At 39.0% G+C, this 20,516-nt stretch overlaps 1 protein-coding gene across 1 annotated transcript in view; it reads left to right on the top strand.

Moving 5' to 3' along the window:
- The window catches only part of CERKL (ceramide kinase like), a 121,464-nt gene that overhangs the window by 73,373 nt on the left and 27,575 nt on the right, over positions 1-20,516 (top strand). Inside the window, exon 3 of the mRNA XM_004601200.3 lies at positions 13,315-13,446. Within this exon, the coding sequence (XP_004601257.2) occupies positions 13,315-13,446 (132 nt within the window). The remainder of the gene's footprint in view (positions 1-13,314; positions 13,447-20,516) is intronic.

Below are 20,516 nucleotides of genomic sequence, written 5' to 3'. Positions count from 1 at the left end.
CACACAAAACGAAGAAAAAGGAAGTGCTGTTTTACACAGATGGTCAAGGAAAGGTTTTATTGGCTGAGGAATTGTAGAAGAGAACTAACTGAAAGAAATAGGATGAGGTTACATGGATATCTGAAGGGAAAATATCTTAAAGGAACAATAAGTATGAAAGGCAGAGCAAGAGAAGCATGTGCCGAGTGTAGTTAGCAAGCTAGTGAGAGTTGAGGTGAAAGGTGGGGTGGGGGGGTCACCTGAGCATGAAGGGTCTTCATCTCACATGCTTATCTAATTAAAAATTTTATTCTGAGAAAAGTAGGGGAAGGTCAATTGGGAGTTGGAAGCGCACGAGTAATGTGAGATAACTTACTTTAACAATGGGTACACTGTCAAGAGAAGAACAAATTGTATAGGTGGATAACAGAACAACCAAGAGACTAATTTTAAAGTGAACTGTGGTATAATCTAGGTGATATATAGTAACTTAAACAGGATTGACAACAGGAGAGGTGGTGAGAAGTGATTTTACTTTGGATTTACCAATATCTTGCCATCTCAGGTTATACTTGACTATCTTACAGTAATGAGGGGTGGAAATCGATGTGGAGGTCTCGTTCTGTTCAGCAGGGAGAACTCTTCATGGGGCTGAGAAGGGGACGCAGCCAAATGAACAGACGCAGAGCCTGGAGGAGGGAGAAAAGGTGTTTATTTTATAGCACTTACAGTATTTATACCTCCCTGCTGGGAGGAGGTGGTATAGTATGCATGCCGGGGACCCCCCAATAGAAATGCAGGGTGTGGCATGGGCATTAGCTAGTGATCAACAAATGGTGATAGAAAAAAAAAATGGTGATAGGATAAGATCAGTAAGATTAGGAGTGGCCACCTTTGCTAGGTGTGGCATGGGGTTAGCTAGTGATAAACAAATAGTGACAGGATAAGATCAGTAAGGTAAAATGACTCCCTACATTGAGGCTAAGGATTTCCCCAGGCTGATTTATCCACGAGCCAAGGAAGTAATTTTTTGTTGTTGTTGGCTTTTTTTTTTCCTTTTTTTGCTTTTTTATGGCTTTTTTTTTTTTTGGCTTTTTGGGTCACACCCAACTATGCTCAGGGGTTCTTCCTGCTTCTGCACTCAGGAATCACTCCTAGCATTGCTTGGGGGACCATATGGGATGCTAGGGATTGAACCTGGGTTGGCCACATTCAAGGCAAACGCCCTATCTGCTGTACTACCTCTCTGGCCCAGAAGCTTATCTTTTTATCTCTTCATTATAATGTGTGCTTTTGAAATTAGTAGATAAGTTTTTAGGTAGAACTTTAGGACCTGGTGAGTTTTTATAGTTTTTTAATAACACTCTCATGTTATGGTTTTAACATATTGTGCTTTCTTTAACTCATTTGGGAAGAAATGGGCATTTTCTAATTCAGTCATTCCTTCTAAGTATATGACATTGTATTAAAATTATTAAAAATTTTTAAAAATAATTTTGTAAAACAGAAAATTTCTTCTACAGTTGATACTATTTAGTAGCATGGTAGCACTGTCCTCCCATTGTTCATCGATTTGATTGTGCGGACAATAGTAATGTCTCCATTGTGAGACTTGTTACTGTTTTTGGCATATTGAATACACTATGGGTAGCTTGCCAGGTTCTGCAATGTGGGAGGGATACTCTCGGTAGCTTGCCAGGCTCTCTGAGAGGGACAGGGGAATTGAATCCAGATCGGCTGCGTGCAAGGCAAACACCCTAACCACTGTGCTATCGGTTCGTATATCTAACAAAAAAAAATTTTTTTTCCATTAATATATGGGGAGAGGAGTTTAACAGACACTTCTCCATAAAAGACACAACAGATTGCCAGTAGTCACATTTGAAATATGCTCATCATCAAAGAAATGCAAATTTTCTCACTCTAGTGAAAATGGCATCTATCAAAGCAGCAGAACAAGTTGGGTTAGGGTTTGGCTTAATGATAGGGCACTTGCCTTGTATGTAGAAAGCCCTGGATTTAAGTTATGGCAGCTCATGGTTGCCCAAGCACTGAGCCAGCAGGAGCCTCTAAGCACTACAGGTATGAGGCAAAAACCAAAAGAAAAATAACAGAAGTGCTGGCAGGGATGTTGTGAAAAAGGAACCCTCATTATTCTTGTGGGAACGTAAACTGATTCACTCTTGATGGAAAACAGTACAGAGTATCCACACTTTCTTTCTCTGCTCATCTGTTGTTGGGAATTTAGGCTGTTTCCAGATCTTGGCTTAATGTAAGTAGCATCACAGGGAGCACAAGTGTGCATATATCTTTATGTATTAGTGTTTTGTGTTCTTGAGATAGATACCTAGGAGTGAAATTGCTGGATCATATGGTAGTTCTATTTTTTTTTTTGAGAAATCTCTGTACTGTTTTCCATCAAGAGTGTTACTATTTAGTTACCCCCCAAATATAGACTTCATTATAAAGTCATTATAAAGCTTGATTGGATTGCTTGTTGTTTGTGGGTCACACCTGGCAGTGCTTAAGGCCTACTCTTGGCTCTGAGTTCAAGGATTGGGGAGCAAAATGATGGTCTAGGAACCAAACAGGGGTCGGGTGTTTGCAAGATAAGTGCCTTGCCTACTGTACTATGGTCCTAATTTCTCAAAGCTTGTTTAATCTTGTGTGTTTGTGTGTGTGGAGGGTTGGGGAAAGAACGTATTATCTCAAAGTACTTGTGGTCTATACTATGTTTTTGCATTGCTTTGCTCCTCTTTACCCTATATATGTGGCTTCATGATACAGATTTTTTTTTTTTAGGTGGGGCACCACACCCGGTGATGCTCAGGGTTTGTTTCTGGCTCTGTACTTGGGAATCACTCCTTGCAAGGCTCAGGGGACCATATAAGATGCCAGAGACTGAGCCCAGCTTAGCTGCATGCAAAATGCCGTACTCACTATATTATCTCCCTAGCCCTTATGGTACATTTTCTTTTTTCTTTCCTCATTTTTTTTGGGGGGACTGGAGCTATAGCACAGCGGGTAGGCTGTTTGCCCTGCACTCCACTGACCAAGGTTCAATTCCTCCGTCCCTCTCAGAGAGCCTGGCAAATGACTGAGAGTATCCCGCCCGCACGGTAGAGCCTGGCAAGCTATCCATGGCATATTAAATATGTCAAAAACAGCAACAACAAGTCTCACAATGGAGACGTTATTGGTGCCTGCTTGAGCAAATTGATGAACAATCGGTGACAGTGGTACAGTGCTACATTATTTTTTTGGGGGAGGGGGGCGTTTTACACCTGATGATGCTCACGGGTTAATATTGGCTCAGGGGACCATGCAGGATGCCAGGAATTGAACCTATTTTGCCACATGCAAGCAAGAACTTTATGCACTGTACTATTGCTCTGGCCTGATATACATTTTCTATGATCAGTAGACTAGAGGAAATAAATTTGACATAAGTTTGAAGCAGTTTTTCTTTATAGAATAGAATTGAGATATTGAAGCATTACATTCTTACTCGTAAGTGTTCTTAAAAGTGAGTAGGGAAGGAAAAATCTTGTGGTGGGCAGCAGGCCGTGAGGGATAAGTTCTAGGGGGGAAAATGACAGACTACGAAATATCAGTGACAAACTATGGGGCAGCCTGTGAAAGTCAAGGATAGCACTGGTGAGTTATCTTCAAAGGTCAATCAAGAACTGTGTGAACAACCAACAATGAGCAACCAACAAGCAACCTGTGAGGGACCTATGAGAGACCAAACAGAGAACATCAGGGGATCCAAAAACTCCTTTCTTAAAGCTGTTAGATAGCTATACTTCCATAAGTCTCTGGAATTTTGCATGCAATTTTTTCATCTGATTCTCAAGGTCCCACAAACTGAGGAATAAAACCAATTTCACAGTAATAATACTACTTGTTAAGGAACGATGGTCAAAGGGCCCAATGTTTTCTGAGCATAGGCTGCATTTATGAAGTTTGCTAAATAGTCATAAACAGTGAAAGAAAATATTGGAAGGTTAGTGACAAGTCTGTATGAGGCAGGAGTATATAGATGCCTTTCACAGATTAGGGTTCTATTTGAATACTCACTAAAGAGAATTTTTTTGAAAAGGAAAAGTCAGGTAGTTTCTCTGTTCTATAGAGTTTAGTCAGTATTTCTTTAGAGTAAGCCCAACATAAAAATAATGAACATAAAATCAAAGTGACCTTCACACAGGGATGGAAGTAAATATGAACTTAACAAGCATTGTTACCAAGTTGATTTGACTACGTTGGTTGCCAAGTTTTACAACTGAAAGCAATGTCCTGAGCTCTGGATTTTGACCCACATAGCAGAGAAACCAGTCAATCACTTCCTGTTAAGGAAATTACTCACAGGGCAGGTCAGTGCAAGATAATCAAGGATAGGAGTTGGTGGTTTGGCTTCATTGCTATAATTCACTTTATTATGGGTTGGCATTCTTGTTTACCATCTTTCTGCCAGCACTAACACCAGTTACACAGTACAATGTCTAATCATCTACAACATTCATTTTTATCATGCATTCATATAAAAATTGAAGTAATGAGGCAATTGACTTATAACTATGAAATTTACTGATATAAACATGTTTCCTATATATTCTTCCTAGAAGACACATTTTTTGATAGCATAGCATTTTTTTCTGTCACTTCAAATACAGGGTCTACAAACCTCCTGGAGATAGGAGTACCATCCCCTAGGCACTTCTATTTTGTCCTGAGATGGCATGAGCTAATTGCTAGTAAAATAAGAATATCAAGCTTCCTCAGATCTTGTAATTTTCACTTCCAGTAGCGCTCAACCTCAGTTTTCAGCATCCTACTAACCATGTGACTATTGACTTCTGTCTCCCGAGTTTACCTGATCTTCTTTTCCAACACCTCAAGTCTTCCAGCCTCACTGAAGCCGTAATTTATTGTTTCCACCACTTTTTATTTTTTCCACCTTAAAACTCACAAGTTCCTTCTTCTACAGCCACACATTTTATTACTTTTTAATTTTTCTCTATTACATATTATTTCCAAATAGTAAAAACAGTTCTACCTATCCTCTCTGCTTTCAAAATATATACACAGTCTAAATTTATTTATAATTTCCACTTCAGTGATTTTGTTCTATTCACAATCATGTATTCAAAATCATTTATTGGAATATTGCGTCTGTTCTTAGTTTGTTATTCTCTGCCCTCCCTGCATCTACTATCTACATATTATGTACAGTGATCCACCTAATACCCAACTGATGATGCTGCACTGCTCAAAATCCACGGCTCTCACTTATATGAAAAGTTAAGTCATTATAAATATCTGTAAGGCTCTGGGTGATTTCATCTTCTCTGGTCAGAAAGTCATATTTTCCCCATTCCTCCCACTATTGAGATTAATGTTTAAAAAATTTTATCACTTGCATTACGTGTCATCCCATTGCTTATTGATTTGCTCAAACAGGCACCAGTAACATCTCCATTGGTCCCTGTCACATGCTAGTGTAGCCCAATGGCATCTGCTCGCTCCAGGAACATGAAGAGTCTCAAACCATTCATTCAGGGTCTTGACAAAGAACTCTGACCATCTTGTAGGTGAGTGGCCACATGTTCTTTTGACATCCCATGACAGACCGTAACAACTCTAGTCTACTGGTCATTTCAAAATTACATTATGTGTCTGGCCCATCTGATTTTTGACACCTTGGCAAATGAGACAGCATCCCTGATTCTCTATCATTGATTCTCTATCATCAATTGAGGAACTTTGAATTCCTTCTCTCACTTGAGTGAAACATGATATTCTAAGCACAGCTCTTTCGATTCCTCTTTGGGATACACAAATAGCGTTCTTATCCTATTTTCATAGGGCCCAGGGCTCTGAGGCATATGTTAGTGAAGGAAGAACGGTGGAGTCAAAAAGATGTGCCCAGAGCCAGAGGTTCTTCATCCTCTTAACCACTTCTTTGATGCTCTCGAAGGCGTTCCATGCCACTCTCTTCCTCCTGCGCAGCTCAAGTGCCAAGTTGTTCATCATGTTGAGTTTGCGACCTAGGTACATATAACTGCTTCATTCAGAGATGTTTGTTCTGTTGAAAGCAAATGGAACATCAGAAACTAGTCCATTTCTTATGAATATTGTCTTCATGAAATTAAACTGTAGTCCGACCTTTCCACACTCACAGTCAAAGTTGGCCAGCATTCGTGCCACTTGGCTAATGTTTGGTGTTACTATAATGATGTCACCAGCAAAGGAGAGTGGTGTAGTTGCCGACCATCTATCTTCACTCCCATTCCTTCCTATTCCAGTCGTCACATGCCATTCTCAAGGGTGGCACTAAAGAGTTTTGGTGAAATGCTGTCGCTCTGCTGAACTCCCCCCCCCCCTGCCCAGCTCTTTATGTTAATGATCACTTCCTTGTAGAATGGTAAGATCCTGGTGGTGAATCTATAATACAGCTCACGGGGGACACTGATGTACTGAATTTGAATTCCCTGTTTGGCTAGGGCTTTGATGACTGCTTCAGTCTCAACAGAATCATAGGCCTTCTTTAAATTAGTGAACGTTAGACAGAGCGGCATCTTGAACTCTTGTGAAATCTCAGTGAGCTTGGTCATCAGGTGGATATGGTTGATCATGCTCAATCCTTTTCAGAACCCAGCTTGCTTGCGTGGTTGTTCTTCATCTAGTGTTCTGCCAATCCTATTCATGATGACTGGATTGAATAACTTGTCGACAGCAAACAACAAGCAGGTCAGGCTATAGTTGCTGCTGTCATGGATATCTCCCGTCTTGTACAACAGGACTGTCCTGCTGGTTTTCCATTGGGACAGAACCTTACATTCAGACAAGTAATGTGTGAAGAGCTGAGCCAGTGTATTGATGAGTACTGGAGGCAGATTCTTCAGGTGTTTGGGTCTGACCTTGTCTGGACCAGGTGCTGTATGCTTTTTACCAATGAAATAGCATGTCATATTTTGGAAGGCAGAGTGCTGGGAATGACATATCCATCCTGCAGATTTTGGTATGTGGGCTGGTAGACATGGCTATCAAAAAGATCTGAGTAGAAGTCATGGATAACCTTTTCCATTGCCCTTCTGGAAGATATGATAGATCCATCAGGACGTCGGCGGGCAGTCATCTTGGTCTTATAGTCGGTGAAGGGCAGGCGTACATTGCGAATACTTTTCCCAGCTTCTGCTGCATTGGCCAACACTGCTGCTTTTCTCTCTTTGAGGTCTTCCTTTATCACTTCTCTGCATAGCTTTGCAAGCTCAGACATTAGTTTGTGATTGCCTGAGGCTCGTGCCAGACCACGCTGGCGAATGAGCATGGGAGTTTCTGAAAACAGGTGTCTTTTTGTGGCTTTCTCTCTCTTGGTGTTCCTCAAAAAATCATGAAGGTGCTGAACCATTGGATCATATTCCTCATCAATGTTGTCAACAACAGCATCTTCCCATATTGCTTCAATAGTGCCAAAGAGCTCCCAGTTGGTGTTCATTCTGGGAGTTCTCTTTTTAAACCTTGCAGCCCTTTTCCCCTGCTCCTTGAAGTAGAATTTTGCACAAAGGAGATGGTGGTCTGATCCCGTTTGGGATTTTGGGACAACAGTGACATTGGTCAGGCAAAACTGTCGATTGAAAATGATGTGGTCAATTTTGTTGTGGAACTGTCCATGGGTGACTCCCATGTCCAACGTTTAGATTTGACCTCCTGGAACTGCGAGTTACCATGGATGGTCTTGGTCAACATGATGAACTCAGACAGTTTCTCACCCTGTTTTTTCCATTCTAAGTGTGGGTCCCAATGTGGAATTCTTTGGGTGACCTTCTCGGTCCTATCTTGGCATTAATGTCACTGACAATGGCCTTGTAAAAGGTGTGTCTTCTTTATAGAACTTCTCCAGCTCCATGTAGAACTTCTCAATTTCTTCTTCATCATAGTTGGATGTTGGTGTGTAGACGACGAAGATAGAAACTGCTGGCAATGAGCCACATCTATTCAAACATAAGATTTGATTCGGGTTGTAAGGCATTTGAACAAATCAATGCTCATGGCCAAGTTTGTGTTGATGAGGACACTGACACAACCGATGCCTCTACTGTCATTTGTTCTGAGGAACAGTTCTTCTCCAGTGTCAAAAATGGCACGATGTGATCAATGCCTTCTCATCTTGGTCAATCCAATGACGTCATACTTGATCTTCTGGGCTTGCACCATCAGGTCCTCGATGGATCCATCCAATACCAGTGTACGTGCGTTAAAAGTGCAGACAGTCATTTCAGTCCTTCTTCGTTCTGGCAGCTTAGCTTGGCCCTAAGATTTTAGCAGCCCTTCCTTGCTTGTCCTTCTGAATGCTGCCATAATGGGGGTCTTCCAAGGTCAGGGGAACGAGGCCCATTTTTGTTACTGTTTTTCAAATATCAAATACGACACGTGTAGCTTGCCAGGCTCTGCCGTGTGGGTGGCATGTAGGGAGGTGGCCCCCTTCCTACTCCTCCCTTATCTACAATAGCTGGCCCCCTCCCTACTCCTCACTTATTTACTGAAGAAAAAAATTTATAATTTTTTAAAATTAAAGAACCATAATTTACAAAATTAGTGATAATAGACTTTTAGGCATATACTTTTTCAGCATCAATCCCACCACCAGAGTCAACTTCCTTCGACCAATGTTCTCATACTCCATTTCTCCCCACTGCCATCTGTAAACTTAACAGGCACATTACAGAGTTCTGGTGGTTGCAGCTTAAACTTCAACTTTTCAGTGTTGTTATTACTAGAACTTACTAACACTTAACACTTAATATGCTTTGAATAACCTGTTGTTTCTGTCTCCACAATTAGAACGGAAGCTTCTTGGAGGAAAGAGGATCTAGTTCGCCTATAGGCTCTCAGTTTCTAGAACCCACTTAGCAGAGAGCAAGTATGAAATTTTTTGTGAATAAAAATCTTTGTTATTTAGATAACCTAATGCAAATATTCTCCTCTTATACATTTATTCAATAGTTGATCGCCTATTATGTACCTTGAACTGAGGAAATGAGATAAGGAGAAAAACCCCAGTTGCTCCACTATCATTTCCACCCCCCTTTTCTGCCTCTTATTTGTGTATTCATGATTAGTGTAGATTTTCAAATAATTGAATGCAGTGTGGCATATTACTCTGTCTTTTCCATTTTGCAATAGTCCAGGTACTTCAAAGATTCTGGGTCTTAAATCAGTATCTTCTGGCTAAATAGCATAAGAATACATACTAGAGATATATAGAAGAAATATATAGCAAATAGAGAGGTGGATTACACTAATGATAAGGAAAGACTTTAATGGAGAAGTGACATTTGAGGTGGGTTTCAAAAAAGTGGTAAAATTTTGAGTAACAGGGATCGGGTAAAATGGAAAGATAAAATGTCTTGACTATCTTCTATCTGCAAAGAAATACAGTAATTTTGGAGCATGATAGGAAAGAAGAAAAAGAAACAGAAAACTTTATTTCACTTGACTGCATTTGGCCTTGCTGGTCTCATTTACAGCTTCCTGCCTCACTCTGCACCTGTTAAAAGATGGAATGAGATAGATGAGAGGAAGGAGGGAATTTATAGTGGTAAACAGCGTAAACCAAAGTATCACTTGTATCACGTGTCATCCAGTTGATCCTCGATTTGCTCGAGCGGGCACCAGTAACGTCACCATTTGTCCCTGTCGGGCGCTAATGTAACCCAGTGATATCTGCTCGCTCCAGGAACAGGAAGAGCCTCAAATCATTCATTCAGGGTTTTTACAAAGAAGTCTGACCATCTCGTTGGTAGGCGGCCACTTGGTCTTTGACATCCTGTGGAATCCAGTCAGTAACAGCTCTAATCCAGTGGTTGTCTCTGAATCGCATTACATGTCCGGCCCATCTGAGTTTTGACAACTTGGCAAACGAGACGGCATCCCTGATTCTTGACCGTCGCTGGAGGTCATAACTCTGGATTCCTTCTCTCACTTGAGTGAAACGTGATACTCCTAGCATAGCTCTTTCAATTTCTATTTGGGATACCCGAATAGCGTTCTCATCCTGTTTGCACAGGGCCCAGGTCTCTGAGGCATATGTTAGTACAGGAAGAATGGTGGAGTCGAAAAGATGTGCCTGGAGCTGGAGCTTCTTCATCCTCTTAACCACTTCTTCGATGCTCTTGAAGGCATTCCACGCTGCTCTCTTCCTCCTGCGCAGTTCTGGTGCAAGGTCACTCTTCATGTTGAGTTCTCGACCCAGGTACACATAGCTGCTGCATTTGGAGATGTTTGTTCCATTGAGAGCAAATGGAACGTCAGGGACTAGTTCATTTTTCATGAACATTGTTTTTGTGAGATTCACCTGCAGTCCAACCTTTCCACACTCTCAGTCGAAGTCAGCCAACATTTGTGCTGCTTGGCTAATGTTTGTTGTTATGAGAACGATGTCATCAGTGAAATGGAGGTGGTGTAGTTGCTGACCGTCTATCTTCACTCCCATTCCTTCCCATTCCAGTTGTCACATGGCATTCTCGAGGGTGGCAGATAAGCCAAAGTATCTTTCAAAAAACAACTTCGCCAACTAGACTTTCCTAGATTCTTAATGATAATTAACTACCCACCTCTCAAACTCCCATTGCACCTTGTGCCTCTGTTACTAACTACCATTTTGTGGTCTCTCTCCTTATAGATACACCTTCCTCTTTAAAGCACAAACTACACTTAAGCATTTTATCCCTCTTCCCAGGACCCAACACAAAGGTTCAATAAGTGTTTCTTAAATATCTGCGAGAGATGAAGGAGAAAAGGCTGGTAAGGTTCTGTAGGTGATTTAGGGAGTCTAAAGGAGTGATGCCATGGCAAAACTGATTGCATTGATTTTTCAGGGTAAATTTATGCAAAGGAATGACAAAGGTGTCCGTGTATGGCATGAGAGAACATGCAACTGGGGGCAACAGCCAGGTAGCATGAAAGTACAGAGTGGCTGTTTTATGAATCAGGGAATCTATTTGAATGTAGGGATTGAAAAAAGGGAAAGTAATGTGGGGCTTGAGAAATAGTACAGCAGTCAAGATGCTTGCTTTGTGTATGGCCTACTTGTCTTTGATCTTCCAGAACCTCATATAGTCCCCCCAAAACTGCCAGGTTTTCTCCCTGAGCACAGAGCTGGAGCAAGACCTGTACCAGCAGTTATGGCCCCACAATAAAAATGAAGGGATAAAAAGGAAAGGAATGTGGTTTTGAAGTTTCAGGACCTGGTGTTTATGAAACTTATAGAGTCTTTTGCCAAAGTACGGAGCCTCAGGATAACTACAGAGAATGTAAGAGAGTCAGTGGTCCTATCTCTCTATCCAAAATTCTCCCTGAATTTGGAGATGCAAATCAAAACAACAATGAGATATCATCTCACACCACAGATACTGGCTCACATTCAAAAGAACAAAAGCAAGCAGTGCTGGCGTGGATGTGGGGGAAAAGGATGCTCTTTCACTGTTGGTGGGAATGCCGACTGGTCCAGCCTTTCTGGAAAACAATATGGACAGTCCTTCAAAAACTAGAAATTGAGTTTCCATATGACCCTGCAATACCTCTTCTGGGAATATATCCCGAGGATGCAAAAAGACACAGTAGAAATGACATCTGTACCTATGTATTCATTGCAGCACTGTTTACAATAGCCAAAATCTGGAAACAACCCAAGTGCCCAAGAACAGATGACTGGTTAAAGAAACTTTGGTACATCTACACAATGGAATACTATGCAGCTGTTAGGAGAGAGGAAGTCATGAAATTTTCTTATAAATGGATAAACATGGAGAGTATTATGCTAAGTGAAATGAGTCAGAAAGAGAGGGATAGACATAGAGAAACTGCACTCTTTTGTGGAGTGTAGGGTAGCATCACATGAGGCTGACACCCAAGGACAGTAGATACAAGGGCCAGGGGGTTTGCCCCATAGCTGGAAGACTGCTTCATGAGTGGAGGGGAGAAGGCAGATGGAATAGAGAAGGGATTACTAAGAAAATGATGGCTAGAGGAACCAGTTGGGATGGGAGATGCATGCCGAAATTAGATAATGGACCAAACATGATGACCTCTCAGTGTCTGTGTTGCAAGCTATCAAACCCAAAAATAGAGAAAGAATGTGGGGAATATAGTCTTTCATAGAGGCAGGGGGAGGGTGGGAAAGGGGGAAGTATACCTGGGATATTGGTGGTGGGGAATGTGCACTGGTGGAGGGATGGGTGTTTGATCATTGTGAGATTGTAACCCAAACATGAAAGCTTGTAACTATCTCACAGTGAGTCAATAAAATTAAAAAAAAAATTCTCCCTGAATTTAAAGTCATATGTGCTGTTGGAGGATTTTATTATATAAAATCTGATGGGAATATTGCCTCCACTTGCTAAAAAAAACTGATTCTGATCAAGTGGTCATTTGGAAAAAAATGGCTTTTTAAAAATGGCTTGTAATGGCTTTATTTAAAATAGGACATTACTAACTGCATTTTTGAACCTTGAAACCTGGTCTTGAGAAAGCAGCTTGCCATAAAAGACACGGTTGGATGGTTGGTGCTCAGCTTTCTTTTGGCTCCTCTGTCCCTCCTGCCCCTTCCTAACGACAGAAAATTTGCTTTGCACCTGCTCCAACTGGGTTACAAATGATAAGCATCTTTCAAGCTCAGAAAATTGTAGTATCAAATCTCAGCTCCAAATCTGAGGGAACACTCTCATCCCATCCCTGCTAACACATATTGCTTTCCTAGTTCCCAGGGGAGGAATCCCTCCCCGCCCACCCACCTTTTCAAGCTAAGTTTGAGCTTCCTACATGCATTGCTCTGGGGGCTGAAACGTACCCTGCCCTCTACTCTTCCACCCTGGTCAGTCAGCAAAGCAGGGAATCTGGGGAGCCCTGGCCACCAATTCTAACAATGGCATTTTTTATATAAGGAGATGAAATAGACTTTCTTTTTGTTGTACTCTATTGCATTTGTCCCAGTCAGCTTTCTACTCCAAACTACTGCTGAAATAACAGTTGATTTGTTATTATTGGTAATTTGTTAAATATGCATAAACATTGCCTAATATTCATAAAGGTGGTTTCATTCACATCTTCTGTAAAACATTCAATGTTTTGTCAAAAAATCATTTATTTTAAGAAGAACAGACCTGCTCTGCTGGTAGAAAAATATAAATGTTTTAATATAATGCCACATTTAGAAAACATTTCAAAGAAATATAGTAAATACTATTAAAAGGAGAAAAATTGGATTTAATTTGTGGTTTTGAAGAAAAACAACTGTTGTCAGAGAGACTTTATAATTTTATGTTTCCCTCTTAGGTTTTTCAAACAGACCAAAATCTTTAAAGATACTCCTTAATCCCCAAAGCCACAAAAAGGAAGCTACACAGATCTATTATGAGAAGGTTGAACCACTATTGAAGATCGCAGGAATAAAAACTGATGTGACAAGTAAGTATTTTTTTGGAATATAATTTTCTGTTTAAGATGTCATAATTAAGGAAGCAAAGTACTGTAACTTTGTTTTAAATCTAAATTTAGGAAGGTTATTAAATAATATCTAAGTTATTTTATATGCTTCTATAGCACTGTACTGTAGCACTGTCATCCCATTGTTCAATGATTCACTTGAGCGGGCACCAGTAACGTCTCGATTGTGAGACTTCTTGTTACTGTTTTTGGCGTATCGAATACACCACGGGTAGTGTGCCAGGTATCTGCTAGGCAGGATACCCTCTGTAGCTTGCCGGGCTCTTTGAGAGGGATATTGGTATGAATTCCATAACCTACCTATATCCAACTATAGGATTATAGTTTTATTATTATTATTTCAGATTATCAATGTTGGGGTTGGAAAGATGGTTCACTGTGCACCATCAGAAGTAACTCCTGAGCACAGAGCCAGGAGTAAACCCTGAGTGCAGCATGATGTAGTTCAAAAACCAAGAAAACAAAAATGAAAGAAATCAGAATATCAATGTTTTATTTTAGATCTTTATAGATTTTGAATTTAATTAATTTTCATTTTAAAGAAAGCGACACATTGAGATGTTTGCTATTTGCACATCCTTTCTATAGGTTGACAAGTGATTTATTTGCTGACTTCAATGTTTGATGTCTTTCCATAAAATCATCCACGAGGTGGTTTTTGTTCTGACTCTGACCCCTGCTGGTTAGGTCAAAACTAAGCACTTATCTGCTGGGTGGAGATTTTTGAAGCTGGAAACTTAAATTCATTTCTAAAGTTAAAAAAAAATAAAAACGTTTCAAGGAAAGTAGAAACTTGCTAACTCTACGGCTAATGGATAAATGTTTAGTAAAATACTTTTCAACTCTTGAAGTTTGATGAGAAAATTTCTTTATTTTCTTTTTTTTTTCTTTCACAATAGACATACATTTATTTTTTCTTTTTTTTATATTTTTTATTTATTTTTTATTTTTTTATTTTAATTTTTTTTATTTTTTTATTTTAATTAATTTATTTATTTTTAATTCGTGAATCACCCTGAGGGCACATTTACAGATTTATACACTTTTGTGCTTATGCTTCCCTCATACAAAGTTCGGGAAAAAATTTCTTTATTTTCTTAAGACTTTGTTCCTCCCTCCCCTATGACTGTAATGGTGTGGGGAGAAAGGAGTCAGTATCAGATGAGATTAGTAACATGGAGAATCATATCCTCTTTCTTATTCTCATTTTAATTTGTTTCTTACTAATGCACACAGAAAAATTGAAGTGTGCTTTAATTGGTGAAGAGCATTGCATTAATAAGCTGTTCCGAAGTTAAGGCCACAGTATCCTTGAAATGTGATGCTTCCAATTAGAAATAGCTGAGGAAGGGTTACAGCGTGGCCGGGATCACTCAGCTAGTGAGATAAGCCTAATATAAAAATAAGGTTATTGAAATCATTACTTGGATTGGGATAGAAAGTAGTACCTAAAATTAAAAGGCAGTCTTTGGGGGAAGGTCAGCCACCCTCAATGTCCGCTACCAGGGAAATAGAGATTTCTCTCATGGAGAAATACTCTAGAAGAATTTTTTGATTTAAAATAAAGATGCCTTCCAACTGACCTTTCACTATTGTGGCGTTAGCTTACTTAGAGCTGATTTTTAAGAAAAAGAGATAATTCAGATTGATTATACCTTTCAAATGAAATGTTTCAAAGATGTGCAGCAGGAAAGGTTTGAAATTCAGATTAGGATAAACAGAAGTTGAATAAGCATAATAACAACTTCAGTAACATCTCCAACTTTTATTTTGCATTGGTTTAATATCCAAAAAAGAGCTTTATGAGAACATTGCATATAGCATTGGTCTAAGAAACAATAGTTTCTTGTTTGTTGAAAGCTGTGTGCTAACCTTCGCAAAATACAATACGAGTAAACTAATCTGCCTGCTTTTGAGTGACCTTTAGTTTATTAGGAAATTAAATAGAGGTTAATAATAAACAAAATATGTATTTTTATTTCAAAAACACAAATTCTCGAAGGATGATATTAAATTTGATCAAACTTTGATCAAAAAGAATTTGAGGGACTATCTTAAACTAAGAAGATTTTGCACCTCAAAAGATACAGTGACCAGAGTACAAAGACAATCTACAGAGTGGGAAAGGATAGTCACCCAATACCCATCTGATAAGGAATTGATATCAAAGATATACAAGGTACTGGTTGAACTCTACAAGAAGAAAAAGAATTTGTGCTAGTTTTTTTTTAAACTTTTTTATTGAATCACCATGTGAAAAGTTACAAAGCTTTCAGGCTTAAGTCTCAGTCATACAGTGATCGAACACCCATCCCTCTCACCAGTGCACATGTTCCACCACCAAGAATCCCAGTATACCTCCCATCCCACCGTCCCCCACCCTCACCCCTGCCTGTGTGGCTAATGATTTTCACTTTACTTTCTCTTTACTTTGATTCCATTCAATATTTCAACAGAAAACTCACTATTATTATTTGGAATTTCCTCCCAACAATCAGACCTGCCGAAAAGGCAGTATTTGATCATTACTTTTCCGTTGCTGAGAATGAAGAGCATATGAGGTTGTGGCTGTGTGGTTTTGGATTTCTGGTATTTTAGTAACTAAGTCCAGAGAAATTTCTGCCAGAAATTGCATCATTGCAAGCTTGTATCTTTGTTTAGTGGGCCTTATAAGCTGGCGGTCGCCACGCCGCCGCCAGGGAAAGAAGAAACCGAGAGAGAAAAACCATTCCCCTCCCGCGGCAGCATGGTGCTGTAGCTTAGTTCACAGTCTAGAGGCATTTCTGCAAGAAGTTGCTGGTGCTGAACGTAGTGGACTCCAGGATCATGGGCGTTCAGCCTGTGCTAGTTTTTTGAACTGAGCAATTTTAAATGTCAAGACAGAACATGGAATCTTTGTGCATAAACAGAAAAAAAGCAAGCTAGCAGACAAATGCAAAGCATGTATGTACATTATACTCAATATTTTGAAGTTTCTTTTCTAATTTCTCTTTCTTTCTTTAGACTTCTTAAATTTGGGTCTCTTTATCATCATAAAGTGGTTTCCAGTGGACTAGAATGATAGTACAGGTGTTAGGGCACTTAAACAGCAAGGAGCTGACCCTTGTTTGATCCCAGACACCACATATGGTCCCATGAGCATCACCAGGAGTGATCTCTGAGCATAGTTGGGTGTGACTCCAAACACATTTTGTTTGTTTTTGTAGATATTTCTTTCTTCAAATCTAACTGGATGGAGGAGAGGTATGTGTTCATACTTAAATTTGAAAAAAGATTAAATGTTCACACTTGTTCATGCTTAAATTTGAACAAAGATTAGATATATTTTCTACTTTGAATTTGCCAATCAAAATAAGTCTGTGTTTGGCCAGAAGTAGTGGTGCAGTGTATGCAGCTGACTTGGGTTCAATACCTAGTAGCCTGTGTGGACTCCTTTGCCATCTAGGAGTGTAAGCCCTGAGACCAGAGCCAGGAGTAAGCCCCAAGCACTGCTAGGGTGTGACCCCCCAAAAAATAAATAAATAAATAAATAAATAAATAAATAAATAAAGATAACCTGCATGCTCAAATAAAGCCATCACTCTTTTAACCACCAAGACACTTATAGACTGAAGTGATAGTCTTTTATTCCCTGAAATATGAGGCTCTTTGAACTGAAATCTGGAATCTATTAAATAGAAAATTGGGCAAAATGACTTTTAGGTAGTTCCCTAACGCTTTCAAGGCAACATTAATCCAGAATATAGCTGGATTTCTATGTTACACTAAGGAGTTTACTCAGTATATATTGATTAGGAGTTGGCATAGATTTTCATGTATTCTTTTACTCATTTTATTTTATTTTATTTTTTCCCCTTTATATTAACTCCATGGTTTACAAAGTTGTTCATGATACGTTTGTTACAAGCATACAATACACCAACACCCAATCCCACCAGTGTGACCTTCCCTCTGGCAGTGTAATTCTTTTTTAATTGTAGTGATGTAACATGATTTAGCAAAAATGATTCTGACAGCCAATAAAGATTAAAAAGAGAGGAAGGTTAGAAGGCATATATATATATATATATATACATATATATATGGCCTGAAATAAAGCAGAATGAATGATCAGAAAATACTTTTCTTCTTAAAGCAATTGTAATGGAGAAAAACATGTATTATACATATTTTTTAAGTTTATAAATACTATTGGGTATTATATCTAGATTAAAATAAAATTGGAATACTACAGAAAACAAATTTGGAATCTATTTGTACAGAATGACTAATAATTAGCTGCCTAATACTCCTCCTACAGGCAAGTTTATAAAATTGCATTTTTGCTTGTAAAAAAATTTTAAAGTTTGGATATGTGTATGTATATATATATACAAATATATGCATTTAATAAGTATTTACAGAAAATATTTTCTATTTTTATGGACTAAAGATGTGAATACTTCAAAATTTTAGCATCTTTCTGTCTTATAGTTTTGTAATTTGAATAATGTGATATATCTGAAACTCTCTTACATATTACCTAGTGCCAAAATAGTATGGCTAAATGTTGGGGCTGAAGAGATAGTACAGTGAGTACAGCATGTGAAAGGTTCGATTCCCAGCATCCCATATGGTCCCCTGAGCACAATCAGGTATAATTACTGAGTTCAGAGCCAGGAATGACCCTGAGCATTGCTGAGTGTGACCCAAAAACTGAAAAATGAAGAAAGTATGGCTAAATGTTGTACATTTCAGTTTCGAAAAGTTATATACTAGCGAGATCTAATTTATACTTCATTTCAAAAAAAAGCTCATGTGAAAATGTAAAACAGTGAGGCTAGAGAAATAGTGCAGGAGTAAAGTGTTAGTCTGACATACGGCTGCTTCAGCCAACCCTGGTTAGATCTCCAGTACGTATGTGGTCCTCTGAATACCAGCAGTGGTCACTCTAAGGAACAGACTCAGGAATAGCCCCCAAGCATAACCTGATATGATCTAAAAAACACTCAAAGAAGCCAAAACAAGAGGTAATAGCAAAGCAGAAAATGAAGAGATGAAGGAAGAGGCTAATGACATTTGAAATTTGAAACTCTAGCTGTTAATTTTAGGGGATAATTTGTATTGGATTTTGTTTAATTTTTGGATTTGTTTGTGTTTTTGATTGATCTCAGCTGTGCTTATGGCTTTCTCCTGGATCTGTGCTCAGGGATCATTCCTGACAGGCTCACGGGGACAATTTCCCATGCAGGGGACAGAATCTAGTTTGCCTGGGTGCAAAACCTTACCGACCATACTATCTCTCAGACCCAGGTGTGATGATTAAAATATGGCTCTTTCTGATTCTATTCTTATAATATGTTATAATAAATTACAAAATATTACAATAAATAATTACAATAAATTATTTCTTACAATATATATTTTTTATCCCTTCTAAATTAAACACCTTACCTTCTATAATACCTCTCTAGCACACAGATTAGTCTTTATTACTAACCCTGTATTATTTATCTGTATAATCACATTGCTACTTTATATTGTACACTTTTTTTAAATAGTTCATACTCTCTTCAAAAAGTAAACTCCCTTGGGGCTGGAGCAATAGCACAGTGGGTAGGGCATTTGCCTTGCACGTGGCCAACACGGGTTCGATTCCCAGCATCCCATATGGTCCCCCAAGCACTGCCAGGAGTAATTCCTGAGTGCATGAGCCAGGAGTAACCTCTGTGCATTGCCAGGTGTGCCCCAAAGAGAGCAAAGAAAAAAGTAAACTCCCTGAGGTCAAGTACTCTTCATTTTGTTCATTCTAGTAATATGATGTTGTCGGTTTCTTTTTTTCTGTCTCTCTTTTTCTTCCTCCCTCCTCCCCTCCTCCCCTTTTTCCTTCCTCCCTCCGTTCCTCCCTCCCTCCCTCCCTCCCTCCCTCTCTCCCTTCCTTTCTTTCTTGTTTTTATGTCACACCTACTTATGCTCCCCCTTTCCTTCTTTCTCTGTGTTACTTATCCATCAGTGATTTAATTTAATGTTTATGGTATCATCTAAAATTATTGTTCTTAGAAAATTTATATCATCGGACGGCCAAATTTCACATTCAGTATGAAAGAATGAATAGTTTATTTCAAAGTTTTACAAAATAAAAATAGCATTCATCTGTATCACTGTATCACTGTCATCACATTGTTCATTGATTTGCTCGAGTGGGCACCAGTAACATCTCCATTGTGAGACTTGTTGTTACTGTTTTGGGCATATTGAATACCATTGAATATTCATCTGTAACATTATAAAAATTATTTTATATTGAATTTGAAAAACTACCAAAGTGAGCATTGGTAGAGCAGAACCTGATAAATTAGCTGAGAATATTATTTTTATAATATTCTCAATTATTTTCATGCTTATATGTAAGACATTTTTATCATTTTCATTTGAAGATAGCTGTCACTTGACTTTATTAATGATCAACACACAATATAACTTAACCTTCCAAGTAATTCATATTCTAATTTTATTTTTTATAGCTTTTGAGTAGTCTTAGAGAGGTGCTTTATTCAGGTGAATGTTAATGGAGTTTAAATAAGTTATGGGAGAGTTATGATGTCAAACTCCTGTATGTGGAATGATTCTCTCAGACACCAAATACTAAGAATATTTCACAATTTCTAGAAACATTGTAGAAAAGCTTGAATCATGCTGGCACCGGGGACAGACAGGCATGAAAGATTAATGTAATTTTGCATATAGTGTTGCACATTCTTACACAAAATAAATCTATCAGCAATGTCATGTCAGTCAGTAGAAATTTTTGATGGGTGTATACAGCTGGGTCGTCTCTTCTGGCAGAGTTGCCCTAGAAAATGCTAAATGTGGTTGGGATGTGCTGTGCCATCTGCAGTGTGCCAGTTTATCCTGTCTCCATTGGCATTTATAATTCTGCAGAGGGCATCCTAACTGTAGAGACAGCAATAGGGAATGACAGATTCATTTCCTTGGAGGCGCTAGGCTCCGGTGGGCCTGTGTGCCACCCTCCTCCTTGGCTATGGGTCTGT

This window comes from Sorex araneus, chromosome X (assembly GCF_027595985.1).
Source record: "Sorex araneus isolate mSorAra2 chromosome X, mSorAra2.pri, whole genome shotgun sequence".
Classification (NCBI taxonomy): Eukaryota; Metazoa; Chordata; class Mammalia; order Eulipotyphla; family Soricidae; genus Sorex; species Sorex araneus.
This window is presented reverse-complemented; position numbering and strand designations above follow the sequence as displayed.